This window comes from Argentina silus (genome assembly GCF_951799395.1).
Source record: "Argentina silus genome assembly, chromosome: 10".
In the NCBI taxonomy this organism is placed as follows: domain Eukaryota; kingdom Metazoa; phylum Chordata; class Actinopteri; order Argentiniformes; family Argentinidae; genus Argentina; species Argentina silus.
This window is the reverse complement of record NC_139664.1, coordinates 2,533,474-2,557,969: the sequence shown is the minus strand read 5'-3', so window position 1 is coordinate 2,557,969 and position 24,496 is coordinate 2,533,474. Positions and strand designations below refer to the sequence as shown.

Here is a 24,496-nt window from a genome sequence, read left to right as displayed (position 1 = left end):
AATGCATTAGGGCGGACCTGTTAAATCTTTATAATGACTTGGACCTTGACCTCCTCCAAAATACTGGTGGTCGATGTTGTCACATCGCTGTTGAGGTTTTCTCTATTCACAGTCAGCTCCTCTGAAGGGTCATCAGATTGATCACTGTACTTTAGAACCCTCCAGACAGGTCATCAGAATCAGAATCAGAATCAGAATCAGAATCAGAATCAGAATTCTTTTATTTGGCCAAGTATATTTGCACATACAGGAAATTGACTTGGGGAGGTTGGTGCATGGACATAAAAAACAAATAGCAAATATTGACAAGAAATTTACAAAATAGCAAAATATTAACAAAATAGCAATAACAAAAATTTACAAAATAGCAAAATATTAACAAAATAGCAATAACAAATTTACAAAAAGGAGCAGCAGAACAATACATCTCGTAGGCTGTGTTGAGATGTTGAAATTGTTTACTCAATGAAATATTGCAATAAAATAGTTGTGTTGGTTAAAATATTGAAAATCATTGTGGGTTTATAATGCATAAGTTAAACTGGGTGGAGAGGGTGAGAAAAAGGGGTGGGACTTTTCACCAAACGAGCAAACAAGCGTGTTTGAAGTAACATTTCGAAGTTATGGATCACAGTTAATATTTGTCTCATTCCATGAAATCCAGCCGAGTAGATCTTGAACATGATTCAAATGAATCAGAAAGACAGGGTTTCAACCATTTGAATAAATCTTATCCCACAATTAGATTCAATTTACCATGTATTTAAATTACGTAATCTCAAGATGCATTTCTGCCTGCTGAAATATATCTGTTTTGGTGTCCTTCTCTTATATGAAGCCTAAGTGCTTCACATCTGAGAGTACTAGTGGCCTCCTGCACATCGTTTGAAAGCCAGGAGAATACACCATGTAGTCAAAATATAGCTGCAAATCACACACTGGACCGAATTTAATCTTAAATACATTTTAATCTTATTTACTGTATGCATTTTTTTTATAATTGAAAACTTTTTCAAAACTCAGATGAGAGATTAACACCTTCGTGTGACCACGCAGGACTGGAAAGGGTGGGAGGTTCGAGAATAGAGAAGATTTTCAGAGTCCCTCTTATTATAAAATGGCGCCCTCTAGTGTTTAGAGGAGAACCAGATGAATCCATTGAGTCCACATTTGGATGGCTGTGTTAAGATGATTGTTCTAATTAATGTAGAACGTCACCCAGTGGATGTTGGCAATAAAACAGTCCTTGTTGGTACAGACTTCATTCATAAATGTCCTCACATGCAAAAGTGATATAAGGTCATATCTGTTTCATCCACTTGTGAAATGACCACAATCTCCAGTGTCACAGGTGACTGAGCTGCTCTGCTGCCCCCTGACACAGAGACATGGCTGGGGCTCAGGGACTGCTCCTCATTGGCTGTCTGCTGCAAGGTGGGACACTCTAGTGTTAACATTTTTGTCAACGCTCAGTGCCACAGAAGTCATTCATTTGTACTCGTTCTTCACATGGACACATGCTCCAACCATGATTTAACAATAAATAGAAAATAAGAAGAAACACAACAGAAAGTAGAAACAAATAATTCTATAATTATGCATAGACATTCAGACAATGTTGGGGCAATTAGAGCCATATCTATATCCATATCTGCTATAAATGCTATATATGCTTCCATATATGTTATAAATGCTATATATGCTACCATATATGCTATAAATGCTATATATGCTACCATATATGCTATATATGCTACCATATCTGCTATATATGCTATATATGCTACCATATATGCTATATATGCTATATATGCTATCTCTCTCCACTGTTGGTTTGGTAGCCTATCAGTTACCTCCACCTCTTCACAGAGTTGTGTTGTGTGTTCTAGGTGTTCTTTGCTTAGATTGGAGAGTTGTCGTTCCTCAGAGAATAAAGGCTCTGATTGGATCCTGTGTCGTCATACCATGCTCATTTCAGCTGGGTCGTACTGAAACTGTGTTTGATTTTAACCAACTCCTAGGAGGCTCATGCAAAGGAATATGGAAAAGAGGCAGCAAAGTTGGGTCAGTTGTGTTTGATTCAAATTCCGCTAGTACAGGCACTCTAACCGGACATCTAACTGGGAACTTAAAGAGCAAAGATTGTACCACCATCCTGAATAACATCCCTACTGACCTCAACGATAACTACTACTTCAGACTGGAATGCAATAATGATCTAAAGTGGAATTTTGATCAGACTGTCAATATAAAAGCCACAGGTAGGACACATATCTTACTAGACTGTGTGATATTCACATGCAGAGCCATTGCTCGGAATCAATGTAATGTTATGAGAGTTGTGTGAGTTTTTCTATTGCTTTAACAGTAACCAGACCCCTTGTCCCTCTCTGCTGTATACCAGCCTCTCCACCCGAACCCACTCTTACCCCAGCTACTGTGGAGGTGATGGAGGGGGCCTCAGTGAGTCTGACCTGCTCTGCTGCAGCCCCCTGTCCCTCTCTCCCCCCAACTCTCACATGGACACCCAGACTTGGTGACAGTAAGGAGGAACTAATCCAGAAAATGGACAAAACTGAATCCGTAACTTCTGTTCTAACCTTTACTGCTTCACCCCTCCACCATGGACAGAAGATCTCTTGCACAGCTTTCTATCAACGCCAAGCTGGCAAGAGTAACGTGTCATCTGAAAAATCTCTGACACTCACTGTTTTATGTAAGATCAATTTGACCTTTTTTTTTCTTCTTTTTTTCTTCTTTTTTTTCCTCATATCAACATCAGGCGGGTGATCTTGTTAACATATTGTTTGGGTTCTAACTTCTTTCTCCCAGTTCCCCCCAAGAACACCTCAGTGTCAGTCAGTCCCTCTGGTCCAGTGGTAGAGGGCAGATCTGTGACTCTGACCTGCAGCAGCGATGCCAACCCAGCAGTGGAGAAATACACCTGGTACAGAGTCAATGGAGATCAAGTAACATCAGTGGGGTCTGGAGCGAGTCTAACTACCCAAGTGTCTGCAGACTACAACCAGTTTTACTGTCAGGCCAGAAATGCCCATGGAACTGAGAGCACAACAATCTATACAATAGACGTTGCCTGCAAGTACCCACTAATAATCAACCATCTGCATTCACTTTTTTGCTACATTCTGGCTGTTATGATAATTATCATGTTTACACGTTATGATCTGAGCCTATTCATCCTCTTTTCCCAGTTCCCCCCAAAAACACCTTAGTGTCAGTCAGTCCCTCTGGTCCAGTGGTAGAGGGCAGCTCTGTGACTCTGACCTGCAGCAGCGATGCCAACCCAGCAGTGGAGAACTACACCTGGTACAGAGGCAATGGGAGAGAGAAGGTGGGGTCTGGACAGAATCTCACCTTTAAGAATGCTACGGTTTATGATAGCGGAGAGTATTACTGTGAGGCAAAGAATGTGCACGGAGTGAAGAGGTCAACAACTGCTCAGCTTAATGTAACATGTAAGTTAACTGCTAGAGAGAAAACTAATGTTCAGGTACTCAACAATCTATACAATCTACGTGCTCTGTAAGTACACAATTATAATTAACCATCTGCATTCACTTGCTACATTCTGGCTGTATTAATAATGACCACGTTATGAATAGCTCTTTTCCCAGATCCCCCCAACAGCATCTTTGTAAACAACAAACCTTTGATCGCATGCATGATCGTCATTCTGGCAATGGTGTGTCTTTACATCATCACTGTTGGGGTTGGTTTGTACAAATTCAAACAGTAAGTTCCATGAATATTGTAATAAATCTGCTCATCATAATGAATCATGTATCAATAGCCAGTAAACCAGTATCACTGCTGTAAATGTGTTCTTTTATCTCCCCAGGCTGTCTAAGAGGCTTCTGGTGAGTTTCTCCAGTCTCTATCTGTCACTGGGTTTTAGTAAGGCTTGGTCTATGGTTTAATTCACCTCATACCGTATGTGTTGTTGCTGTTAACCCTTTAAAGGAGAAGGAGGGGGGGGACACCTACGCCACCCTGCAGATGTCCTCTGTGAGTCCTGACTATGACACTCTGCAGGTGAATCAGGTGAGAAACACCACTGTCTGCTGAGAGAGAGAGGCCATTAATGACTGTTATTACTGATTGAGGTTTACCACTGAACAATGTCTGTTTGCTATAGGACTATCATTCTTTAGTAAACTACCAGCTGTATTTAGTCAATTGATACTCTGATGGGATTTAATTCAAAGTCAGTATATATCTTATGGAAGGTTTTGCTTACAATGACTGTAATTGATTCACTTACTTTAGACAAATGTATTTATTGTAAGTTGCTCTGGATGAGAGTGTCTGCTAAATGACTAAAATGTAAAAGTAAATGTAAAGTATATACTGTCTGTGTGTTCCAGAGGCATAATCGGCCTGAAGAAGAGCTGAAGGAGTAAGACCTTATTCACCATGGAAACGGAAGCATTGTGAGGATGATTTGCAGCAAAAATACAAATAATTCTAATGGTTCATTTTGATATTTTAGATGAAAACTCACAAAGTGCCAGAACAGATACATGACATGTGGCTTTACTGTTGCGATAATTAGTTGGCTCTATGGCTTTTCTATATTTTCAACATATCCTTTAGAGATAAATAAATGTTGTGCATGATTTAAACCATATCTGGCATAGAGTCATCAAATCTGTCAGATTAAACTTGGGTAAACAGAACAATGAATTCTTCATTGATGGGTGTTAAGATTCCCTTTGAGAGGTTTTGTGTTGCATTGTTGGCATACCAGTAATGCAGAATAGGAAGTGGCATGAAATATAATGTAATGTAATTGAAAACTTTAACAATGTTCTTGTCTATTGTTTTATTCTTCTATTTTGTAAATTTGTTTTGCTATTTTGTTAATATATATTTCATTTTTTAATGTCCCATGCACCAATCTCACCAAGTCAATTTCCTGTATGTGCAAATATACTTGGCCAAATAAAATAATTCTGATTCTGATTCCGATTCTGATTCTGATTCTGATTCTGATTCTGATTCTGAACACATTTTCTGCCATCATGTATGTTAAAAAAAGATCTGTTTTAGAATCTACTTGTTGCTTGATTGTTCATACGGTTGTTTTTGGTTTGTTGCAAAAAATAGCTATTTAGCTAATCCTGATAAAGATGTTGGCCACATGAGTTTAAATGTCTTTTTTTTTTATTGATTATATATTATTATCTGCGGATCATGAACGTCAAAACATGAATAGACTGTCAAAAGGCATTCACGTGATTCACGAGAGATTAGGTTGCCATTAAGATGTCTCAGACTCCTCTTTGGTTGTGTCACCATTCCATCACCCAGCATTGTGAAACTGGGATGTGAGGTGGTGGTCTGTGTCACCAATATACAGTATAATTGTATTGGTTATTCTTACTGTTTATACCACTGTCAACCTCTCTTGATATGTATGAATAGCTGAGGTCTAGTGGAATCACAAACATGTTCACACGTATTAAGCCGATCGTACATCCTGGTTAGAAACACAGGATTCTGTACTGTAGGGTCTAATACTATCAACATGTAACATTATATAGGACCTAATACTTTCAACATGTCTCATTCTATAGGGCCTAATACTATCAACATGTCTCATTCTGTAGGGTCTAATACTATCAACATGTCTCATTCTGTAGGGTCTAATACTATCAACATGTAACATTATATAGGACCTAATACTTTCAACTTGTCTCATTCTGTAGGGCCTTATACTATCAACATGTAACATTATATAGGGCCTAATACTTTCAACTTGTCTCATTCTGTAGGGCCTTATACTATCAACATGTAACATTATATAGGACCTAATACTTTCAACATGTCTCATTCTATAGGGCCTAATACTATCAACATGTCTCATTCTGTAGGGTCTAATACTATCAACATGTAACATTCTATAGGGCCTAATACTATCAACATGTCTCATTCTGTTGGGCCAAATACTATCAACATGTAACATTCTGTAGGGCCTAATACTATCATGCATGTCTCATAATATAGGACTGAATACTATTTGACTAAAATATTCAGATGTACAGTATACTTCCTGGAAACACTGGCTTCTGGACTGTATCTTGGTCTCATGGTTTTGAGGTTTCAAATACCACCGACTGTTTACTATTTTTAAATACTTAATGGGTCAACAGCACTGACACTGAAGAACAGTGATCACTTCGCTGCCCTGCATAACATGATGGAAATGATCTTTGATGCGTTTATTTGATGCGTTTACAGTAATTCATGTCATCACACACACTGCCTTTAGAAGTTCCTCATTTTCAAAGACACAGCCAGTCAGATATACAGCAGTTGAAGGGAATACAACACACTTCTTCTATCATCCTTCAGCAGCAAACTCTATATTATACAATTCAGCAATAAAGGTAAGCTACTTTACTTAATGCTGTCATTATAATGTTAGGAGCAGATCATTTTTATTTCTCTTTATTGCAAATGTAATACTTGACCTTTTGTTGCAAGAAATATCTACAATGTGATATATCCAATTATTAATTCATTAAGGTTATTATTCTAGCCTTAATGAATTATTAAGGTTGAAAAAATGTGTGTTATAGATGTTTTGTATCAAACAAAATAGTTTTACCCCAGTAAGGGCTGTTCATTTACGTTTAGTGAATAAACCTCTTGAGATACTACTCCACTTGTGAAAGAGGATCCTTTTTTTATATGTACTGACAAGTATATCAGCTGGATGGACTTTGAGGAGATGTGGAGTTGAGATGTTGAAATTATTTACTCAATGAAATATTGCAATAAAATAGTTTTGTTGGTAAAAATATTGAAAATCATTGTGGGTTTATAATGCAGAAGTGAAACTGGGTGGAGAGAGTGAGAAAAAGGGGTGGGACTTTTCACCAAACGAGCAAACAAGCATGTTTGAAGTAACATTTCGAAGTTATGGATCACAGTTAATATTTGTCTCATTCCCTGAAGTCCAGCCGAGTAGATCTTGAACATGATTCAAATGAATCACAAAGACAGGGTTTCAACCATTTGAATAAATCTTATCCCACAATTAGATTCAATTTACCATGTATTTAAATTACGTAATCTCAAGATGCATTTCTACCTGCTGAAATATATCTGTTTTGGTGTCCTTCTCTTATATGAAACCTAAGTGGTTCACATCTGAGAGTACTAGTGGCCTCCTGCACATCGTTTGAAAGCCAGGAGAATACAGCATGTAGTCTAAATATAGCTCCAAATCACACACAATTTAATCTAAAATGCATTTTAAGCTTATTTACTGTATGCATTTTTTATCATTGAAAACTTTTTCAAAACTCAGATGAGAGATTAACACCTTCGTGTGACCACGCAGGACTGGAAAGGGTGGGAGGTTCGAGAATAGAGAAGATTTTCAGTCCCTCTTATTATAAAATGGCGCCCTCTAGTGTTTAGAGGAGAACCAGATGAATCCATTGAGTCCACATGTGGATGGCTGTGTTTAAGATGATTGTTCTAATTAATGTAGAACGTCACCCAGTGGATGTTGGCAATAAAACAGTCCTTGTTGGTACAGACTTCATTCATAAATGTCCTCACATGCAAAAGTGATATAGGGTCATATCTGTTTCATCCACTTGTGAAATGACCACAATCTCCAGTGTCACAGGTGACTGAGCTGCTCTGCTGCCCCCTGACACAGAGACATGGCTGGGGCTCAGGGACTGCTCCTCATTGCCTGTCTGCTGCAAGGTGGGACACTCTAATGTTAACATTTTTGTCAACGCTCAGTGCCACAGAAGTCATTCATTTGTACTCGTTCTTCACATGGACACATGCTCCAACCATGATTTGTAACAATAAATAGAAAATAAGAAGAAACACAACAGAAAGTAGAAACACATAATTCTATAATTATGCATAGACATTCAGACATTGTTGGGGCAATTAGAGCCATATCTACATCCATACCTACTATAAATGCTATATATGCTTCCATATATGTTATAAATGCTATATATGCTACCATATATGCTATAAATGCTACATATGCTACCATATATGCTATATATGCTACCATATATGCTACCATATATGCTACCATATATGCTACCATATATGCTACCATATATGCTATATATGCTACCATATATGCTATATATGCTATCTCTCTCCACCATTGGTTTGGTAGCCTATCAGTGACCTCCACCTCTTCACAGAGTTGTGTTGTGTGTTCTAGGTGTTCTTTGCTTAGAGTGGAGAGTCTTCGTTCCTTGGAGTGTAGAGGCTCTGAGTGGATCCTGTGTCGTCATACCATGCTCATTTCAGCTGGGTCGTACCAAAACTGGGTTTGATTTTAACCAACTCCTAGGAGGCTCATGCAAAGGAATATGGAAAAGAGGCAGCAAAGATGGGTCAGTTGTGTTTGATTCCAGTTCCCCTAGTACAGGCACTCTAACCGGACATCTAACTGGGAACTTAAAGAGCAAAGATTGTACCACCATCCTGAATAACATCCCTACTTACCTCAACGATAACTACGTCTTCAGACTGGAATGCAATAATGATCTAAAGTGGGATTTTGATCAGACTGTCAATATAATAGCCACAGGTAGGACACATATCTTACTAGACTGTGTGATATTCACATGCAGAGCCATTGCTAGAATGTAATGTTATGAGAGTTGTGTGAGTTTTTCTATTGCTTTAACAGTAACCAGACCCCTTGTCCCTCTCTGCTGTATACCAGCCTCTCCACCCAAACCCACTCTTACCCCAGCTACTGTGGAGGTGATGGAGGGGGCCTCAGTGAGTCTGACCTGCTCTGCTGCAGCCCCCTGTCCCTCTCTCCCCCCAACTCTCACATGGACCCCCAGACTTGGTGACAGTAAGGAGGAACTAATCCAGAAAATGTACAGAACTCCATCCGTAACTTCTGTTCTAACCTTTACTGCTTCACCCCTCCACCATGGACAGAAGATCTCTTGCACAGCTCTCTATCAACGCCAAGCTGGCAACAGTTACGTGTCATCTGAAAAATCTCTGACACTCACTGTTTTATGTAAGATCAATTTGACCTTTTTTTTCCTTCTTTTTTTCTTTTTTTTTTCCTCATATCAACATCAGGCGGGTGATCTTGTTAACATATTGTTTGGATTCCAACTTCTTTCTCCCAGTTCCCCCCAAGAACACCTTAGTGTCAGTCAGTCCCTCTGGTCCAGTGGTAGAGGGCAGCTCTGTGACTCTGACCTGCAGCAGCGATCCCAACCCAGCAGTGGAGAACTACACCTGGTACAGAGTCAATGGGAGAGAGAAGGTGGGGTCTGGACAGAATCTCACCTTTAAGAAGGCTACGGTTTATGATGGCGGAGAGTATTTCTGTGAGGCAAAGAATGTGCACGGAGTGAAGAGGTCAACAACTGCTCAGCTGAATGTAACATGTAAGTTAACTGCTAGAGTGAAAGCTAATGTTCAGGTAGATCTATATGATGACAGGTAGATCAGGTAGATCTATATGAAGAGAGCATACATTATACACCTTGACTGGGATTCATCCTGATCTTTTCATCCTCCTGTGTTCTGTAGTTGCTCCTCAGATCCTGTCCTCCTCCAACTGCAACAGAACTTCAACCCAGATCACATGTTCCTGTGAGAGCCTTGGAAACCCACCTCCCACACTGCAGTGGCGATTGGCTGGACAGCCAGTCAATCACTCTACGGCCACACCCCTCTGGGAGGAGCCTTTGAACAGTACAGGCCTGAGGAGCTCCCTCACCATGAGCCAATCACAGGAGGACATGTCCACTCTGGTCTGCCTCAGCACCAACTCTGTGGGATCTGCCAGCCTCCAATTCTATGCAAACTGCCTGGAGGCTAAACAAGGTAAATACTTAGTTCTTAAGTGCTTCATGTCATCAATGTCAAATGTACATTAACATTTTGGAAACCATCTCAGTCTTGCTTGATAATGTTGATACCCTTGATAATAGTGTTTGATAAGTTTATCAGTTGAATATTTCTTGTCCATCTGTAGGTCTGTTGTCCTTTCAGCTCTTCTTCACTGGGATATTGGTTCCTGTCCTAATAACTGGTCTGATATGTGCTCTACTGTTTGTCTGCAGGTAAATTCCTCACTCTGTTTGTTTGTATGATGTCATGTTTTACCATTGTGTTCCAAAGTCCATACTAGCATACCCTGTATTTGCATGGCCAACCCAGAATCGGGCCTCCCTCACAAATCAATGAATTTCTCTGATTCTCTAATTACTGTAGGTATTTGGTTTCATCCAGTTTGTGGAATATGCGTTCAACACAGTTTATACTTCACAGGGTTCGAGGACCGGCCAAATCTATCAGCAGTGGTGACATGTTGAACCAGGTCCAGACGAGGAGTCAGGTGATCGAGGTGAGTAACTATCATCACATCTGAGCTGAACCTACTCTAGAAATGTTTTGAGAATCAAGTAGGATGTTTATGAGAGAAATGTTTGTTATTACAGGATCCTGTGCAACCAGAAGAAGACATCTACGTGAACAGCAAGATTCTTGGTCAGGCCCAGAGAGAGGGAAAAGAGACCGGCCCCACCAACATGCCCAGTCCCAACCCGGACACCACCACAGACCCAGGCAAAGACGCTGCAAAGACAGAAGGGGATGACTGTGACGTTTTGTACTCCAGTGTGAACTGGAAGAAGAAGATGCTGATGACGAACAAGAGAGAGGGGTCAGTGGACAAAGAGGCACCCAGTGGCTCCTCCCTAGAGGAAGAGGGGGGTATGCTGGGAAATGTAGTCAGACCAAGATGCAGTATGGCTCTGGAAATGGGGAACCTGTATGATGAGTTGGGCCCAACAAATGACGTGGAAAAGCCGGTAGATAGTGAATACGCCCAGGTACACTTTAAAAACAGGGGCAAATAAAAGATGCATTCAACCTTTGTTCATCAATTAACAAACTGTTGTTTGCTCATTTGATGGTTTTTCATTTTTCATTTTTCCTTCAATCTTATAGTACACGTGTGATGTTGTTGCATTTTGTCAAATGCTATTTTAGATATTTTAGTTTTTTTAGTATTTCAGTGTAGAATCCCTTTCTATAGTATTTGTTTTCATTTTTAATTACATTTTCAATAGTTTGAAGTGTTTCATGCATTTTTGTATTTTCATGTTTGATTCGTATTGTATTAACAGTTATAATACGCGCGCTTGCACATGATAGCAGTTATCGGCAAAGCATTTGTGTGTCCATGTATCAGGCAATAGCAACTGGCAGAGGGTCACAATAGGAAGATTGCTTTGCAAGGTGGTAGATTGGCGTTAGAAGAGGGCGTATAACCAAGACTTGCAACCTGAACGTTGCAGGTTCAAGTCAGGTTTTGGGAAATTTTGACAAAAGTTTTTTTTAGTTTTTTTTTCCTGTTTTTGTTTGTTGTTTCAACTGGTTCACAAGTTACAGGAAGAACGCCCGGTCTTGCAAAAGATGTCTCAAGATAAAACTTCCCTTTTGTCTGCAAAAGTTTTTACACATTTATTTTTGAACGCATGTACAATATTAAACAGATGGCACTGTCAGGCCTCCTGTGATACTCTACTATTGTGAACCCACACATGGCTCTCTGTGTTAAATATATCTTTTTACAAGTCAATGATCACAATGTTGTTATGTTATAAAGTGTTATCGATGTTAATTTTGCTTTTGTTTTGTTTTTGTTGTTGTTGTACTATTTTCTATTTTATTTCATGCACTTTGAGATTATTCTAGTATAATGTCTCAATGGGAAAAAAAATGTCTGCAGACTGTTTGAGTGAACAGCTCATAATGTGCTATTTAATCTTCTTCTGCGCCTCTTTGTGCCTACATAAGGCAGAAACATGTGTTATTTAATTTACATTTATGGCATTTAGCAGACGCCTTTATCCATAGCGAATTACAACAAATACATTTGTTTAAGTAAGTGAATCATCTATCCAACAGTCATCATAAGACAAAGTAATCAATGCTCACACCAGGGGCCATTGGCAGTCGTAGTGCCGGAAGCCTTTTTTATTTATTTTTATTTTTTTATTAACAGGAGAGAACTTGTACAGGGGGGTAGTGGGGGTGAAGAGGTCTCAAGGGTTGGGGTTAGGGTTAGTCCAGGGGGGGTAGTGGGGGTGAAGAGGTCTCAAGGGTTGGGGTTAGGGTTAGTCCAGGGGGGGTAGTGGGGGTGAAGAGGTCTCAAGGGTTGGGGTTAGGGTTAGTACAGGGGGGGTAGTGGGGGTGAAGAGGTCTCAAGGGTTGGGGTTAGGGTTAGTACAGGGGGGGTAGTGGGGGTGAAGCGCAAGTGCAGATGGCAAAATAAATAAAAAATGAGTACATTGTTTAAATGCCCCAAAAGTTTCTACCTGAAAGTAACTTACCTGCTGTGGCATGACTTTGATCGGGTGTTCTTCGCTTAGCCTTTAGATATGCATATACAGTTTCTTCCTCTTTTATCTAAAGTTTGAATAAAAGGAAGAAATAGGTACAAAATGATATATGATGAGTATTATTACTGTATCAATAACTGGGATGTATGTCATTATTAGTATCAGCACAGTGAATCATTGTCTGTTTTCCACAATGACAGAACCAATATTTTAATAACTGAATTCAAATTGTAATAACCAAATACATTGTGTTACACTGTAAGCTTATTATTCTATTGAGGGGATTTACTGTAGATAATAAAACCATTTTGAATGCACAGCCTTGTAGTGTGAGTTTGCCAAATTCATGAAAAATGTACAAAAACAAAGACTCACCTTTTGGCTTAGAAACATTTTTAAAAGCGATAGAATAATAGTCGAATAATTGAGTTTAATAATTGAATAATTGAATCCTCCATGTTCCACACTTGTCAACAACAGTTGGCTAATACAATTTCTCACAGGTAAAAGTATGGACAGACCTTACATGTACACAAATAAGCCGGCTTTAGTTCTGGTTGGATTAATGCTAAGAATACACCGAATCGAATTTGACTGACTGGTGGTCACATAGCTGGGGCAAGAGGGGAGGGGCGTATCTGTGACAATATTTGTGTGAAGTTGCTGACGTGGTCAATGTATACAGTTATTTCTAACTTGTTCTCAAACTAGTTCTGCTGTCCAAACCCTCTCATTGTACTTGTTTAGGTATGAGCAGAAGACGTGGCGAGAGTTGATCAGAGGAAAATAAGGACCTTCTGGCTGTAAAATGAAATGTTCTGACGTTCATAATCACTAATTAATTAGAATTCCCTATTGGTGGAAAATTGTGCTAATGGTATGAAACCACTCAACTAAGCAAACAATGATCACAATATGAGTGTATTTCAGGATAGCAAAGCAATGTTGGTTCCATCAATATGTTCTAAAATGTAATATATCTTCCTTTTTTGTTTTACTACCCTAATGCACAATATTGCCCTGAGGCAGGTGACAATGTTTTCTTTTAATTTCATGAACATTTGTATATCTGCAAACATTTGAAAACAAGACAGAAATACTAATGTTTTTTGGGGGGGGAAAAAACTTCTGCTTTGGGTCTGGTTGTGTGCACTGAATATTATTTGATTGCACACACTCTCATACAGCTGGGGCAACAGGGGAAGTTATTGCCTGTGGCAACATTTGTGATGTGTGATATGATCCAAGTGGTGTTATGAACCTGCCCACAGTCAGCCCTAGAACCACCATGGCGTCGTTGTCTCGGGGAAACATAGGCTAACTAGGCTAGCATTTGCTGACTGCAAACCTGACTGCATGATTGCAGTATTAAGGTGTAAGTGACACATGTCAGATTGGGTGACGGGCTCACCCGAATCCTCCAACCTCGGATCTCAGACCTGTGGCATTGGTCTTCTCTGGGTCGGCCAGCCCCAACGTTGTCTTGCTTGCTCAGGTTGTATTTAAAACGGAAGGTGATAAACTAAATACAATATACAGTATATAACAAAACGAGGGGAGGGACTTGTGTCCTACAGGTCAAGTCCATCAATGTCAAACAATCCTTCTTGGTCTTCAGTACAAAGTAAAGTAAACCACCAAAGTGACTTGGTTGAGAAATAGTAGATCAGTAAGGGACGTATGAGCAACACTGCCCTCTGGGGTTATGGGGTTTGTAGTCAGTTCTGCAGTGTCTAGTAAATGCAATCTTATCTACCTAGACCTAGGGTTGTCACAGTGGGGAAATGTATAAACATGAAAAGGACCTTTTGACCTCCCCATTTTTTAATGACCATAATAGTCGACCCTAAACCAAAGAGCATCTGCAAACCTGCTTTCTCATTCAGCGCTCCCTTCCTATTTCTAGATGTACCCAAAAGTCATGACGTTCTATTTATTTATTTATTTATTTACTGCAACCTGTAAGCAGGGGAGTTGCAATGTTGAAAGACAGTCAACAGAGGGAGGTAGTGAGATCAAAATGGATCAGAGACAGACAGTCATCGGGAAGGCATCAAGTTCACATTTTATAAAATGTCATGTATAGCTTTATTGAAGGATTGACCACACAGCAGTAGTTGTTGTTTTTCAAGGAGTCCCTAGGATGAATGTGAATGATTTGGCCTGTGGATTTCAAATATAATTTCTGTGACAAAACTGTTTTATGCTAAAATGTAACAAATACATTGTATCGTGGTAACATAGCAAACATTCCATGAAATTAATAGTTAATACAATACATTGTATCCTTACCTTATATCTTATCTTATAATGTGAAATATAATCCATAATTTAATGAATTATGTAAATACTGTAATTGCACTGATTCATAAAACCACCATATGATATCGTATACTGTCTTCCTGTAGAGAAGACTTATGTCAAAGTGTGAATTTTTCTCAGTCTTTATGAAGCATTCCAGCAGTGCGTGTGTTAACCCTGCAAATGACATCACTGCTCACGCCCACCCCCATCTCCTCCTCCGTCTCCAACCCTCCCCTCCCCCCCTCACCATCCCTCCTCCCCTCTTCCTTCCCTCTGCATTAACTCCAGCGTGAAAGAGGAGCCTCTCACTAGCAGTCACTCTACAGGAGGCAAGGAGCCTCACAAGAGCCACACACACACACACACACACACACACACACACACACACACACACACACGAACATAGGCTTGGGGAAAGAGAGACAGAATTATCAGCTCACTCACACACTAAGTGACAGAGACAGCTCCCTTCAGAGTGAGGCATTCAACCTGTTATCTCTCTCTCTCTCTCTCTCTCTTTCTTGCCGTGTGTGACATGGAGCTTCACAGCGTACGACGTCCCCACCACAGCCACCTGGGCGAGGAGAAGCACCAGATGCTGAACCTCAACCATCGCCTGGAGACCTACCTGGGCCGGGTCAAGCTACTGGAGGGGGAGAACGAGCTGCTGCGACAGGAGATCCAGGCCCTGAGGCGCAGCGGCCAGGGGGCCCCATCGCGCAGGATGGGCCTGGAGGACGAGCTGCGCCAGGCCAGGCAGGAGGTAGAGGCAGCCTGGAGGGAGAGGGACTGGGTGGAGCTGGAGGTGGGCAGCCTGGGTGAGGAGCTCCAAGCCCTGGGGCTGCGGTGGCAGAGGGAAGCGGACGCCCATGGAGTGGCCAGGAAGAGGTTGGCGGAGAGCATGAAAGAGATGGATGAGGAGAGTAGGGGTCAGATCTGGCTGAGGGAGAAGGTGAGCCAGCTAGAGCAGGAACTACAGTTCCAGATACAAAACCACCAAGAGGAAGTTGAATACTTGGAGGCTACACTAACCCATGTCAGACCCTCCCTGCCGCCTCCGCCACTCCAAACCGGCACCCAGCTGACCAGCCTCCTGGACCTGGGTCAGGAGTACTCCCAGAGGGCCACCAGGGTGTGGCAGGAGGCGGCTGTGGCGTACCAGGACCAGGAAGCACGACTGGAGGAGTCTCTGACCCAGGCCAGGACCCGGTTGGTCCAGGTGGGCCAGGAGAAGAGTCAGAGCCAGCTGAAGCTACAGGCTCTGGAGAAGGAGCTGGCGTCAGCCCAGGACATACAGGAGTATCTGGAGAAGAGTGCGGTCCAACAGAGAGACCGGCAGAGTCAGGAGATCCAACGGCTCCAGGTACAGTAAGAACGGTGAAAGGACCCCCAGTCTTGGGCATGTACTGTATGTGGGGAGGACTTATTGTGCTTCTTCACAATAGCCTACTTAGCTTTAAAGCAGCGCTGAGAAATTGTGAGTTGTTTCTTTGAGCTTACCTCATACTCCCATTCTAAATGCTAATGAAATGTCGTTTCGCCTGCATTTTGTCAATTCAATGGTTTCGATGAGGTTATTGTTGACATAATGTTGGTCTTGAACTGAGGATGAACCTGTTCAAAACAAAACCTGTGGTGTCCTGTCTAAAAAAAAACATAATTTTGAGAGCCCTGCTTGCGTGGCAGCATGTCAACAGCTAGCGAAAAATGCTCTTCTTGCAAGGAAGGAATGGCAGGCCAAGCAGACCTAACCGCAGTGTTTTATACTCCAGTCATCATCAAATGTGACTCAAATGGACCAAAACAAGACTAAGCATGACGTAATGTGATAATTAGATAAGAACCCACAATAATCTGTCTGTCTGTCTGTCTGAATGAAATGTATGTCTATGAGGTAGTCCGTCTATGTGACCCATGCAGCATGTCTGTGGCGAAGCCTTATTGTGCCTTTTCTCAATAGCCTTGGTTTAGAGCAACGCTGAGCAATTGTGAGATGTTTCTATGGTTCTTACCTCATGCTCCCATTTTAAATGCTAATGAAATGACAATACTTTCACTGAAAAGGAATGGTGGATGCGTTCACAGGCTGGGCCTTCGGGAATTAGTTCCAGGTCACAGTGAAGTCAGAAGGGTCAAATGACCACAGACCACAGCCTCAATGGGAAGCGAAATGGACAAAGCATGTGTTCCATGCTAAAGGCTTTTGCCATGGGTCCAAGAGCTACATCTCTGTGCACTAGTCATCCCACTCCTGTAATGAGTACATTTTAATCTGCGATGACTGGATGACCGCTTTATCATATTCGGTTGACTTCACTCACTCTTCCTGTTTCACAGGCCCACCTGAAGACGTTGGAGTTGGAGAAGGAGGAGCTGGGACAGCAGATTGACACTCTCCTGATAGACAATAGAGGCTTGCTGCAGCTGAAGACGTCTCTGGGCCTGGAGGTGGCTACATACAGGTACGGCATCTGTCATACCGAGTCACTCAGGTGCTGCCAGCGATAGACGGAAATGTCAACTCCTTCTCCAGTCTGTCACGACCCCCCCCCCCCCCCCCCCTCCCACCCCTCCCCACAGCCTCCATCTCTATCCACAGCCTCCATCTCTATCCACAGCCTCCATCTCTATCCACAGCCTTCATCTCTATCCACAGCCTCCATCTCCATCCACAGCCTCTACCCACAGCCTCCATCTCTACCCACAGCCTCCATCTCTACCCACAGCCTCCATCTCCATCCACAGCCTCTACCCACAGCCTCCATCTCTACCCACAGCCTCCATCTCTACCCACAGCCTCCATCTCCATCCACAGCCTCTACCCACAGCCTCCATCTCTATCCACAGCCAATATAATCCCTCTCTACCTGTCATACCTTTACCTAAGGTCGAATAACACCGCATACTAATTGCCAATTGTGAGCGTCGAGGTGAAAAACAGATCTCCCCCACTATAATCAGTTTGTGTGTCCTAATCAGCCGCGACCATCAAAAGCCTCCGTCCGCTGCGTTGTTGTCTTGCGGTGCCATCTGACGGGTCTCACCAGGACAGCCTCTGTGGCTCGCAGCACGTAGACGCACACGACAGAGTATATAAGGATGTGGTGTAGGCCTTTGGCTGTGTCCCATCCCAAATAGTTTGAACAGCTCCCTTTCAGGTGATAATTAGCTAAGAGCTCGCAATAATCTGTCTGTCTGTCTGAATGAGATGTATGTCTATGAGGTGGTCATGTGACCCATGCAGCATGTCTGTGGCGAAGCCTTATTGTGTTTTTTCTCAGTAGCCTTGGTTTAGAGCAGGTGAAAGCAGTTGTATGGAAATCTGTTCAGTTATTTGATGTATCGGTTGGAAGGCAATGAGGCAAGGAAAGCTGGAGTACTTGAACATAGCCCAGGGGATAATCAACACTCTGCCCACACTCCCTCCTAAAGACCTCTTCACCCCCACTACCCCCCTGTACAAGTTTCTCTCCTGTTTAAAAAAAAAAAAAAAGAAGTTTAAATCATTATTTATTATTTATAAATAAATCATTATTTCCAAAGTTTTTTTTTTTAACTGTTTTTTTGTTTGTAAATAACTTTGCTTTTCAAACAAGGTTTTTCAACTTACTGCCCAGACTAAACCCAACCCCCATTACCCAACCCCACCTACCCAACCCCCATTACCCAACCCCCATTACCCAACCCCCATTACCCAACCCCCATTACCCAACCCCCATTACCCAACCCCCATTACCCAACCCCCATTACCCAACCCCCATTACCCAACCCCACCTACCCAACCCCACCCACCCACTCCATGACAATGTGTAACAATGCGATATTGAGATGCCCAAGGAATGGTGTCTAAGAGGGTGAAGTCACATAGGTTATTTTCTTGAAAAGGGCAGTCTGCTGTCTTGAGCAGAGTAACTTAATATGGACCTCTGTAGTGGCGCCTCCTTTCTACCTCACTCCCTCTTCTCTCTTGGATATTGACCCAGAGGCATCAGCAGGGAGCTACTGACTTATGAGCTACAGGAGTCTAATGTAACTGGAGAAGGGGGCAGGGGGTGTGAGGGGTGGGTGGTGGGGGGTGGGAGGTTGGGGATGTGGAGATATGGGGGGTGGGGGGGTGGGGTGTTGGGGGTGGGGTGTGGGGGCTAGTGGGGGGATGGGGGGTGGAGGGCGGTGGGGGTGCAGGTTAGAAGAAACAGAGGAGTAGTTTCAATGACATTTACATTTTCTACATCTAATGAATTCAATATTCTCTAGCATCTGTAAATTCCAGCATCCTCATTTGAACGCATCTTGATAATATCACTGACATATCGGAATCTTAGAGATAGGCAACATCTCAGTATCTCAGTATTGATGTACACGTGTTTCAAATAAGTATTGTTTCATTGGAGGTGCTGGTGTAAAGGTGTGCTCGGAGGACATTGTCCATCCTATCTGTGAATGAAAATAGTGGAACTGGTGCTACTTGGGCCACTCAGAATGCTGGTGGGTGTGGGGGGTATATGTGGGCGTGTCCCTGTGTTTTAGGCACTGTGTGAGAGAGAGAGGAATTGATGGCAGAGGTCACTGCAGATGGCCAACAATAACAATGTCGCCCCACCATTTCCATAACAACAGATCCCTGCCTAGTCCTGCTGTTCAAGCGCAACAAAAGCCCCCCTCCATCCCCTCTTACCCCACCCTATGCAACATCATTTCAGAATACCCCCCTGGTATGGCCATACTTAAATCATTTAGGTAGTCTATCACTGTTTCTTATCCAAATTCCAGCTGTTTCTAATTGCAGTATACCTCAGCTCTGTGCACATCGACACACAATTACGAGCTCAACATTGTCTGTTTTATAAATGTAATCACACACTTCTCATTTTGCCTGTTTTTTTTTCTCTTCAGAGCTCTGCTGGATAATGTAAGTCTGAAAGCGGACATGCCTTCAACAAATCAGCCAAGGAGTGCCTACTTCACTGGTAATTAATCTCCTCTACACACCAAGTGACTCTGTTGTAGTACTACAGTATCACTACTGTATATGGTATTGACATATACCTGTGCGTCCCATATGACTCCTCTATGTACTTCCTCCAGCTACTGTATAATCTCACTTATGTCCAGGAGGCATCTTTCTTAAGGTGGGGGAGTCCTGTCAGTATACTGCACATAATCACATTAGACCACAAAGAGTAGGGGGTGGTGTGGGGAGGGGGCTGAGCTAGGCACTTTGGGCTTTGTAATGTAAGCCACCTAAGAGGGTACCCAAGGGTCATTGAGACATATGGCTATGCTTTCCGGTAATTCAGGCTGCAGGGGAAGGAAGTGATGATCAATATCTCTCCATTACTGTCCAACCTCGATTCAGAAGAACATGTATCCTAATTATACCTTTGGGATGGGGTGTGAGGATCTCAGTGAAACTATGAACTGGAGACATTTTGAAATAGGCTGAAATTAGCAAAGGCAACTGCTATCAAAGCATTGTGAAATGTTTTCCAGCATTGCCAAAATGAGTGTTTATCTTTTTACATTGCATGCCTATCTACCATAGTCCGTACAGTATTCCCATAACCCATAAAGTATAGTGCACCTATTCATAATCTCCTCCCATGTCATCCACAGATGCAGTCTTCAGCCCTCGAGGGGTTAAGCAAAGCTTCCAGACCAAGTTGACTACCAGTCACATGACCAGTCCTATCTCCACTATCCATAAAGCAAGCCCACGATCCAAAGTGACGGCAATGTCTGCATCACCAATCTGGACACAAAAACGCGTAAGCCTGAATGAAACGCCCAGGAGTTTTCAGAAAGCTGAGGTTGACTTTAGGGAAGAGTCCACCAGACCGATAGATTGGTCAACGCCTTACCCAAAAGTACTACAGGATGGAAAGGGTTCTGTCGACCATTTCAGACCCCAAGATGTCCATGAAGAGGTCAACTATGCTGAACCTCTCTCACCTCCCAATGAGCAAGCTCCGGTTGGATCTGATCATAGGGAACCCATTACAGGTGATGATGAAGAGGAGGAAGAGGATTGGAGTCCACTCAGTGCTGGGTTCCCTGAAGAGAAGCCAGTTGTGGAGTCTGCCATATATTACCCGGTTGAGTCCAGCCTCCGTGGGACACCGACCTTCAGCACTGAAGCTGAGGAGCTTCATCAACCGACTAAGAACCTTGAAACAGAATATCCGGTTACGTGGAGAGAGTCACCTTCTTGTTCTCCAGAGGATAGTGATAATGAGGTGCCTTCTGAAAAAGCTGCTGAAAAAGAGGAACCTCTACCTGAACTTCCACATTCTCCCATACAAGCATGGAAGGAAAAAGATCTTGCAACAGAGAGCAAAGAGGCAGAGTGGGTGGAAGATGAAAGCTCTGAATCTGAAATTAAAGCAGTGGTAGTACCAGCAGTTGAGACCAGTGCAAGCAGTCAAGCTTCTGAGTGTCAGGCAGACGGAAGTGGGTTTAACAAACTCACAGAGCTCTCCAAAGCGGAGAATGTCTTGTATGATTTCGATCGAGCCTCTGACTGGCCAGAGGTCTCTCACCATGTTGAGAGGGTGGAGGGAGGAGTTATGGGTCTAGCAGAGGGGTATGAAGAGAACGATATGACTAATAGATATGTTGAGCAATTGGAAGACAAGCTGTACCCAGATGGGGAGGAAATGGATACATTGGATAGAGTGATAGAAAGACAAGACGATATGAAGGAAAAGGTGGATGACATGAACCTGGAAATGGACGAGAGTGAGACGCAACATAGCGAACTGGAAGAGGTCATTTCTGCAACGGAGCCAGAGCAGGTGGAGAAAGACAGGGAGGAGGAAGTCAGCTCTGTCACCCATTGTGACTCCTATACGACCTCTGAACACATGGGCACCAAACCAGAAACTGAGCAGTGGGAAAAAATACTCTCAGAGGAAGAGAAACAGAATCTATCTGACAATGACGAAGACGACGACGATGATGATGATGATGATGTGGCGAATGACTCTCCAAACGCCTCTGGTTCTTGGAGGACTGAGCTGGAGAGTGACAGCTATGCTCAAGATAATACACTGGCTGACACGCGCCCCCTGATCCACTACAAGAGTGACGAGACGGATGCCAACACTCAGGCCTCACACCTGGGCGAGAGTGACTCCAGTGATAATGAAGAGGACAGAGAGGTTGGAGAGGCAGGGACTACCACCCTGGGTGAAGGCAAGTCCAAAAGGTTTGGAACTATGGAGGATCTATGTGAAGAGTCTGAATCAGAAGTCATAGTTGAGGAGGGTAATATGCACTCAACTCATATGGAGGAGATGGATGCTGTCCAAGCAAGAAAGTATGCTATACTGGAAGAGAATGCAGATCAGAAGATCCTGCAAGATGAGGAGCAATCGGATGAGGAAACTGAGGAACTTACAGAGCGCATTTTACACTCTGAGGCTGACTATAATGAAGAGCAAGAAAACAGATTGGTGGAGCAGGAGTTAGAGAGTTTATCTGTATCCACTTACAGTGACCACTTTACAGGGCAGAGGTTTGAGAGTGAGACAGCACTGAGTCTTCAGTCTCAAAACACTTCTGAGGAAGCATTGGCCACAGAACAGACTGAATTTGCCAAGACAAATACCCAAAACATGTTTGACAACAAGGAGACAAAGCAGGTGCACACAGAGCTAATGTCTTCGGTTCACTCTACGATTCTGAATGAGCCATGTGAACACCCATCATTAAGAGACAGTTCAGTGGAAATGTCACAAGAGGTCTTGTTTCAAGACAAGGTCTCCAGTGAAGTACAGGAAGCTGAAGATGCTCCAGATGTTCAAGAGAAGAGGGATGAAGAGGAAGAGAACTTGACCCATGCAGACCTCACAGAAGATCATTCCACCCACAGTGGACTCAACAGTAGGCCTGAGAGCCAGGTCAACACGATCAACCCGGATATGGAAGAGTCAAACAGCTCAGATGACGAGTCACCCAATACAAGCCAGTATTCCCAACCTATCCCCAGAGTAAATGTGGCTGCAGATCAGGGAGACTTGTTAGATCTGGCTGCATCTCACAAGGTCTTAGAACCCTCATCAAAGGAGGTTGCTGAGGAACATTCTATGGAGGAGGTCGCTGGCTGTCATGCAGGTCATGAAGAATGGGAAGTCCTAGATAGTCCTATCACGCACCTTGAGTCTGAAGCTCCATTTGCAGATCATGGTGTGTATGATCATGTGCATGCACCATCTCAGAGCTTTATCCATGACACAGATAGCATGTACCCTGAACCTGAGGCTCAGGGGGTTGAGGACTCTGAAAAGTCCCCAAACGGAACGCCAGAGGAGGCTGAAATCTTTCAGGTGGAGTCAGAGGGACCACCAAAAACAAACAGCAAAGACCTCCACAGTTTCTTAGGCTCAAGTGTAAACAGTGACCTCTGGGGTTCGCCCCTGGAGACAGGGGCCACCTATCAACCGGATGATTCATACGAGCATATGACCAAGCAGTCCAATCAGAACCTAGCCTTGGGTGACAGCCTAGCCTGGGGGGACCTGAAAAGCCTGCAGGTGGCCAATGGGAACACAGAGGTGGACATTGAAACAGCCAAACCCCCCACACTTAGGGAAGAGGAGCAGATACCCCCACAAGTGAAGCAGATGTTGTGTCGAGATGCGATGGAAGATGAAGTCACTCATTCTGAGGATTCTGAGGAAGAGGGGGAATCCTGGTCATCAGGGGAAGAATAGGGACAAGAATTTGTCAAGCAAACCAGCCGGCATTCCTAAAAAAAGAGTAAAGAAATAACTAAGCAGTATTGAGAGTAAGTACGATACTTGCAGAGGCAATGACTTTGAGCATATTATAGCACTGATCCTCAAAGTGAAAATATAGATACTATAACCTTCCCCAGAATTGAATGTCGTCACTCACAGTAGCAATTGACTGCACAGTGTTAGAGTGTTGGCTGTTATCAAAAACCAAAGTCGTGCCTTGGTGCACACCCTGATGACACTGCTAAACCACCAGTGTGCCTACTCCACCTAGATACATTGAGGAACGTATTTGTGAGCTTCACACCTCCATGTTTGAATAGCCATATTGTTTTTTGCTAACTCAGAGGCTCAATGGGAGAACAAATGGGAACATTTGCAAGTCAAACCATTCAGAGTTGTCATTGATTGTTGCGTGATTTGAATGTAATGATTGTTGGAAATCAATGAGAACAGAAGTGCCATCTTCCCTTTAGGGACTGTCGTATGTCACTCTGCAACACCTGACAGCACGTTTCGGTTGCACTTTATTTTCCATTACAGATAGAATCAGGCGTTTACTTACTGTAGCGCTATACATGGTGAAATGGTAATTACATAATAATAATCTATGAATTATGTGTTTTTTGGGGGGGGGATTCATTATAACAAGCCCCACTAAGAACTATTTAGTACTAGGTAGTTGCCAGTGTTTTGAATTATTTGAAGAAAGTAGCAGCAATATTGTGACATGATTACCTAGTAAACACTAGGTAAATACCAGTGGAAACAGTATTGTAAAGGTGCTATTAATCTTTTTTAGTGGCAAGTTTAAAGTTTTAAAACGTTAACATCATACATTAGTCACGGTCATAGGGGCTCCATTTCAAGTCACTGTATATGTATACATGTGTAGACAATTGTGTTGCATAAATCTAAATGTTATTTATGAGAATTATTTGTTGTCTAGCGGACTGATTAATGGAGTTTGCATTAGTATTTTTCAATGCAATTTCAGGTATGAACCGTCTACTTTGATCTGCCAGGTACCATGTGGGTTAAAGAACCACAGATGAG

General features: G+C 42.7%; 2 protein-coding genes across 2 annotated transcripts; both read left to right on the top strand.

The window, feature by feature from the left end:
• Positions 1–10,330: 10,330 nt before the first annotated feature.
• Positions 10,331–11,322, top strand: LOC310811269 (uncharacterized protein). Its single transcript, XM_083679387.1, has 2 exons — positions 10,331–10,399; positions 10,494–11,322. Exons 1-2 carry the CDS (start codon positions 10,361–10,363, stop codon positions 10,911–10,913), a joined length of 459 nt encoding a protein of 152 aa, XP_083535513.1. The 5' UTR covers positions 10,331–10,360; the 3' UTR covers positions 10,914–11,322.
• Positions 11,323–15,240: 3,918 nt separating this feature from the next.
• nes (nestin) lies at positions 15,241–23,805 on the top strand (the record flags this gene model as incomplete). Its single annotated transcript, XM_083678570.1, has 4 exons — positions 15,241–16,068; positions 17,043–17,167; positions 19,599–19,672; positions 20,319–23,805. 4 exons carry the CDS (start codon positions 15,241–15,243, stop codon positions 23,414–23,416), a joined length of 4,125 nt encoding a protein of 1,374 aa, XP_083534696.1. The 3' UTR covers positions 23,417–23,805.
• Positions 23,806–24,496: the final 691 nt, after the last annotated feature.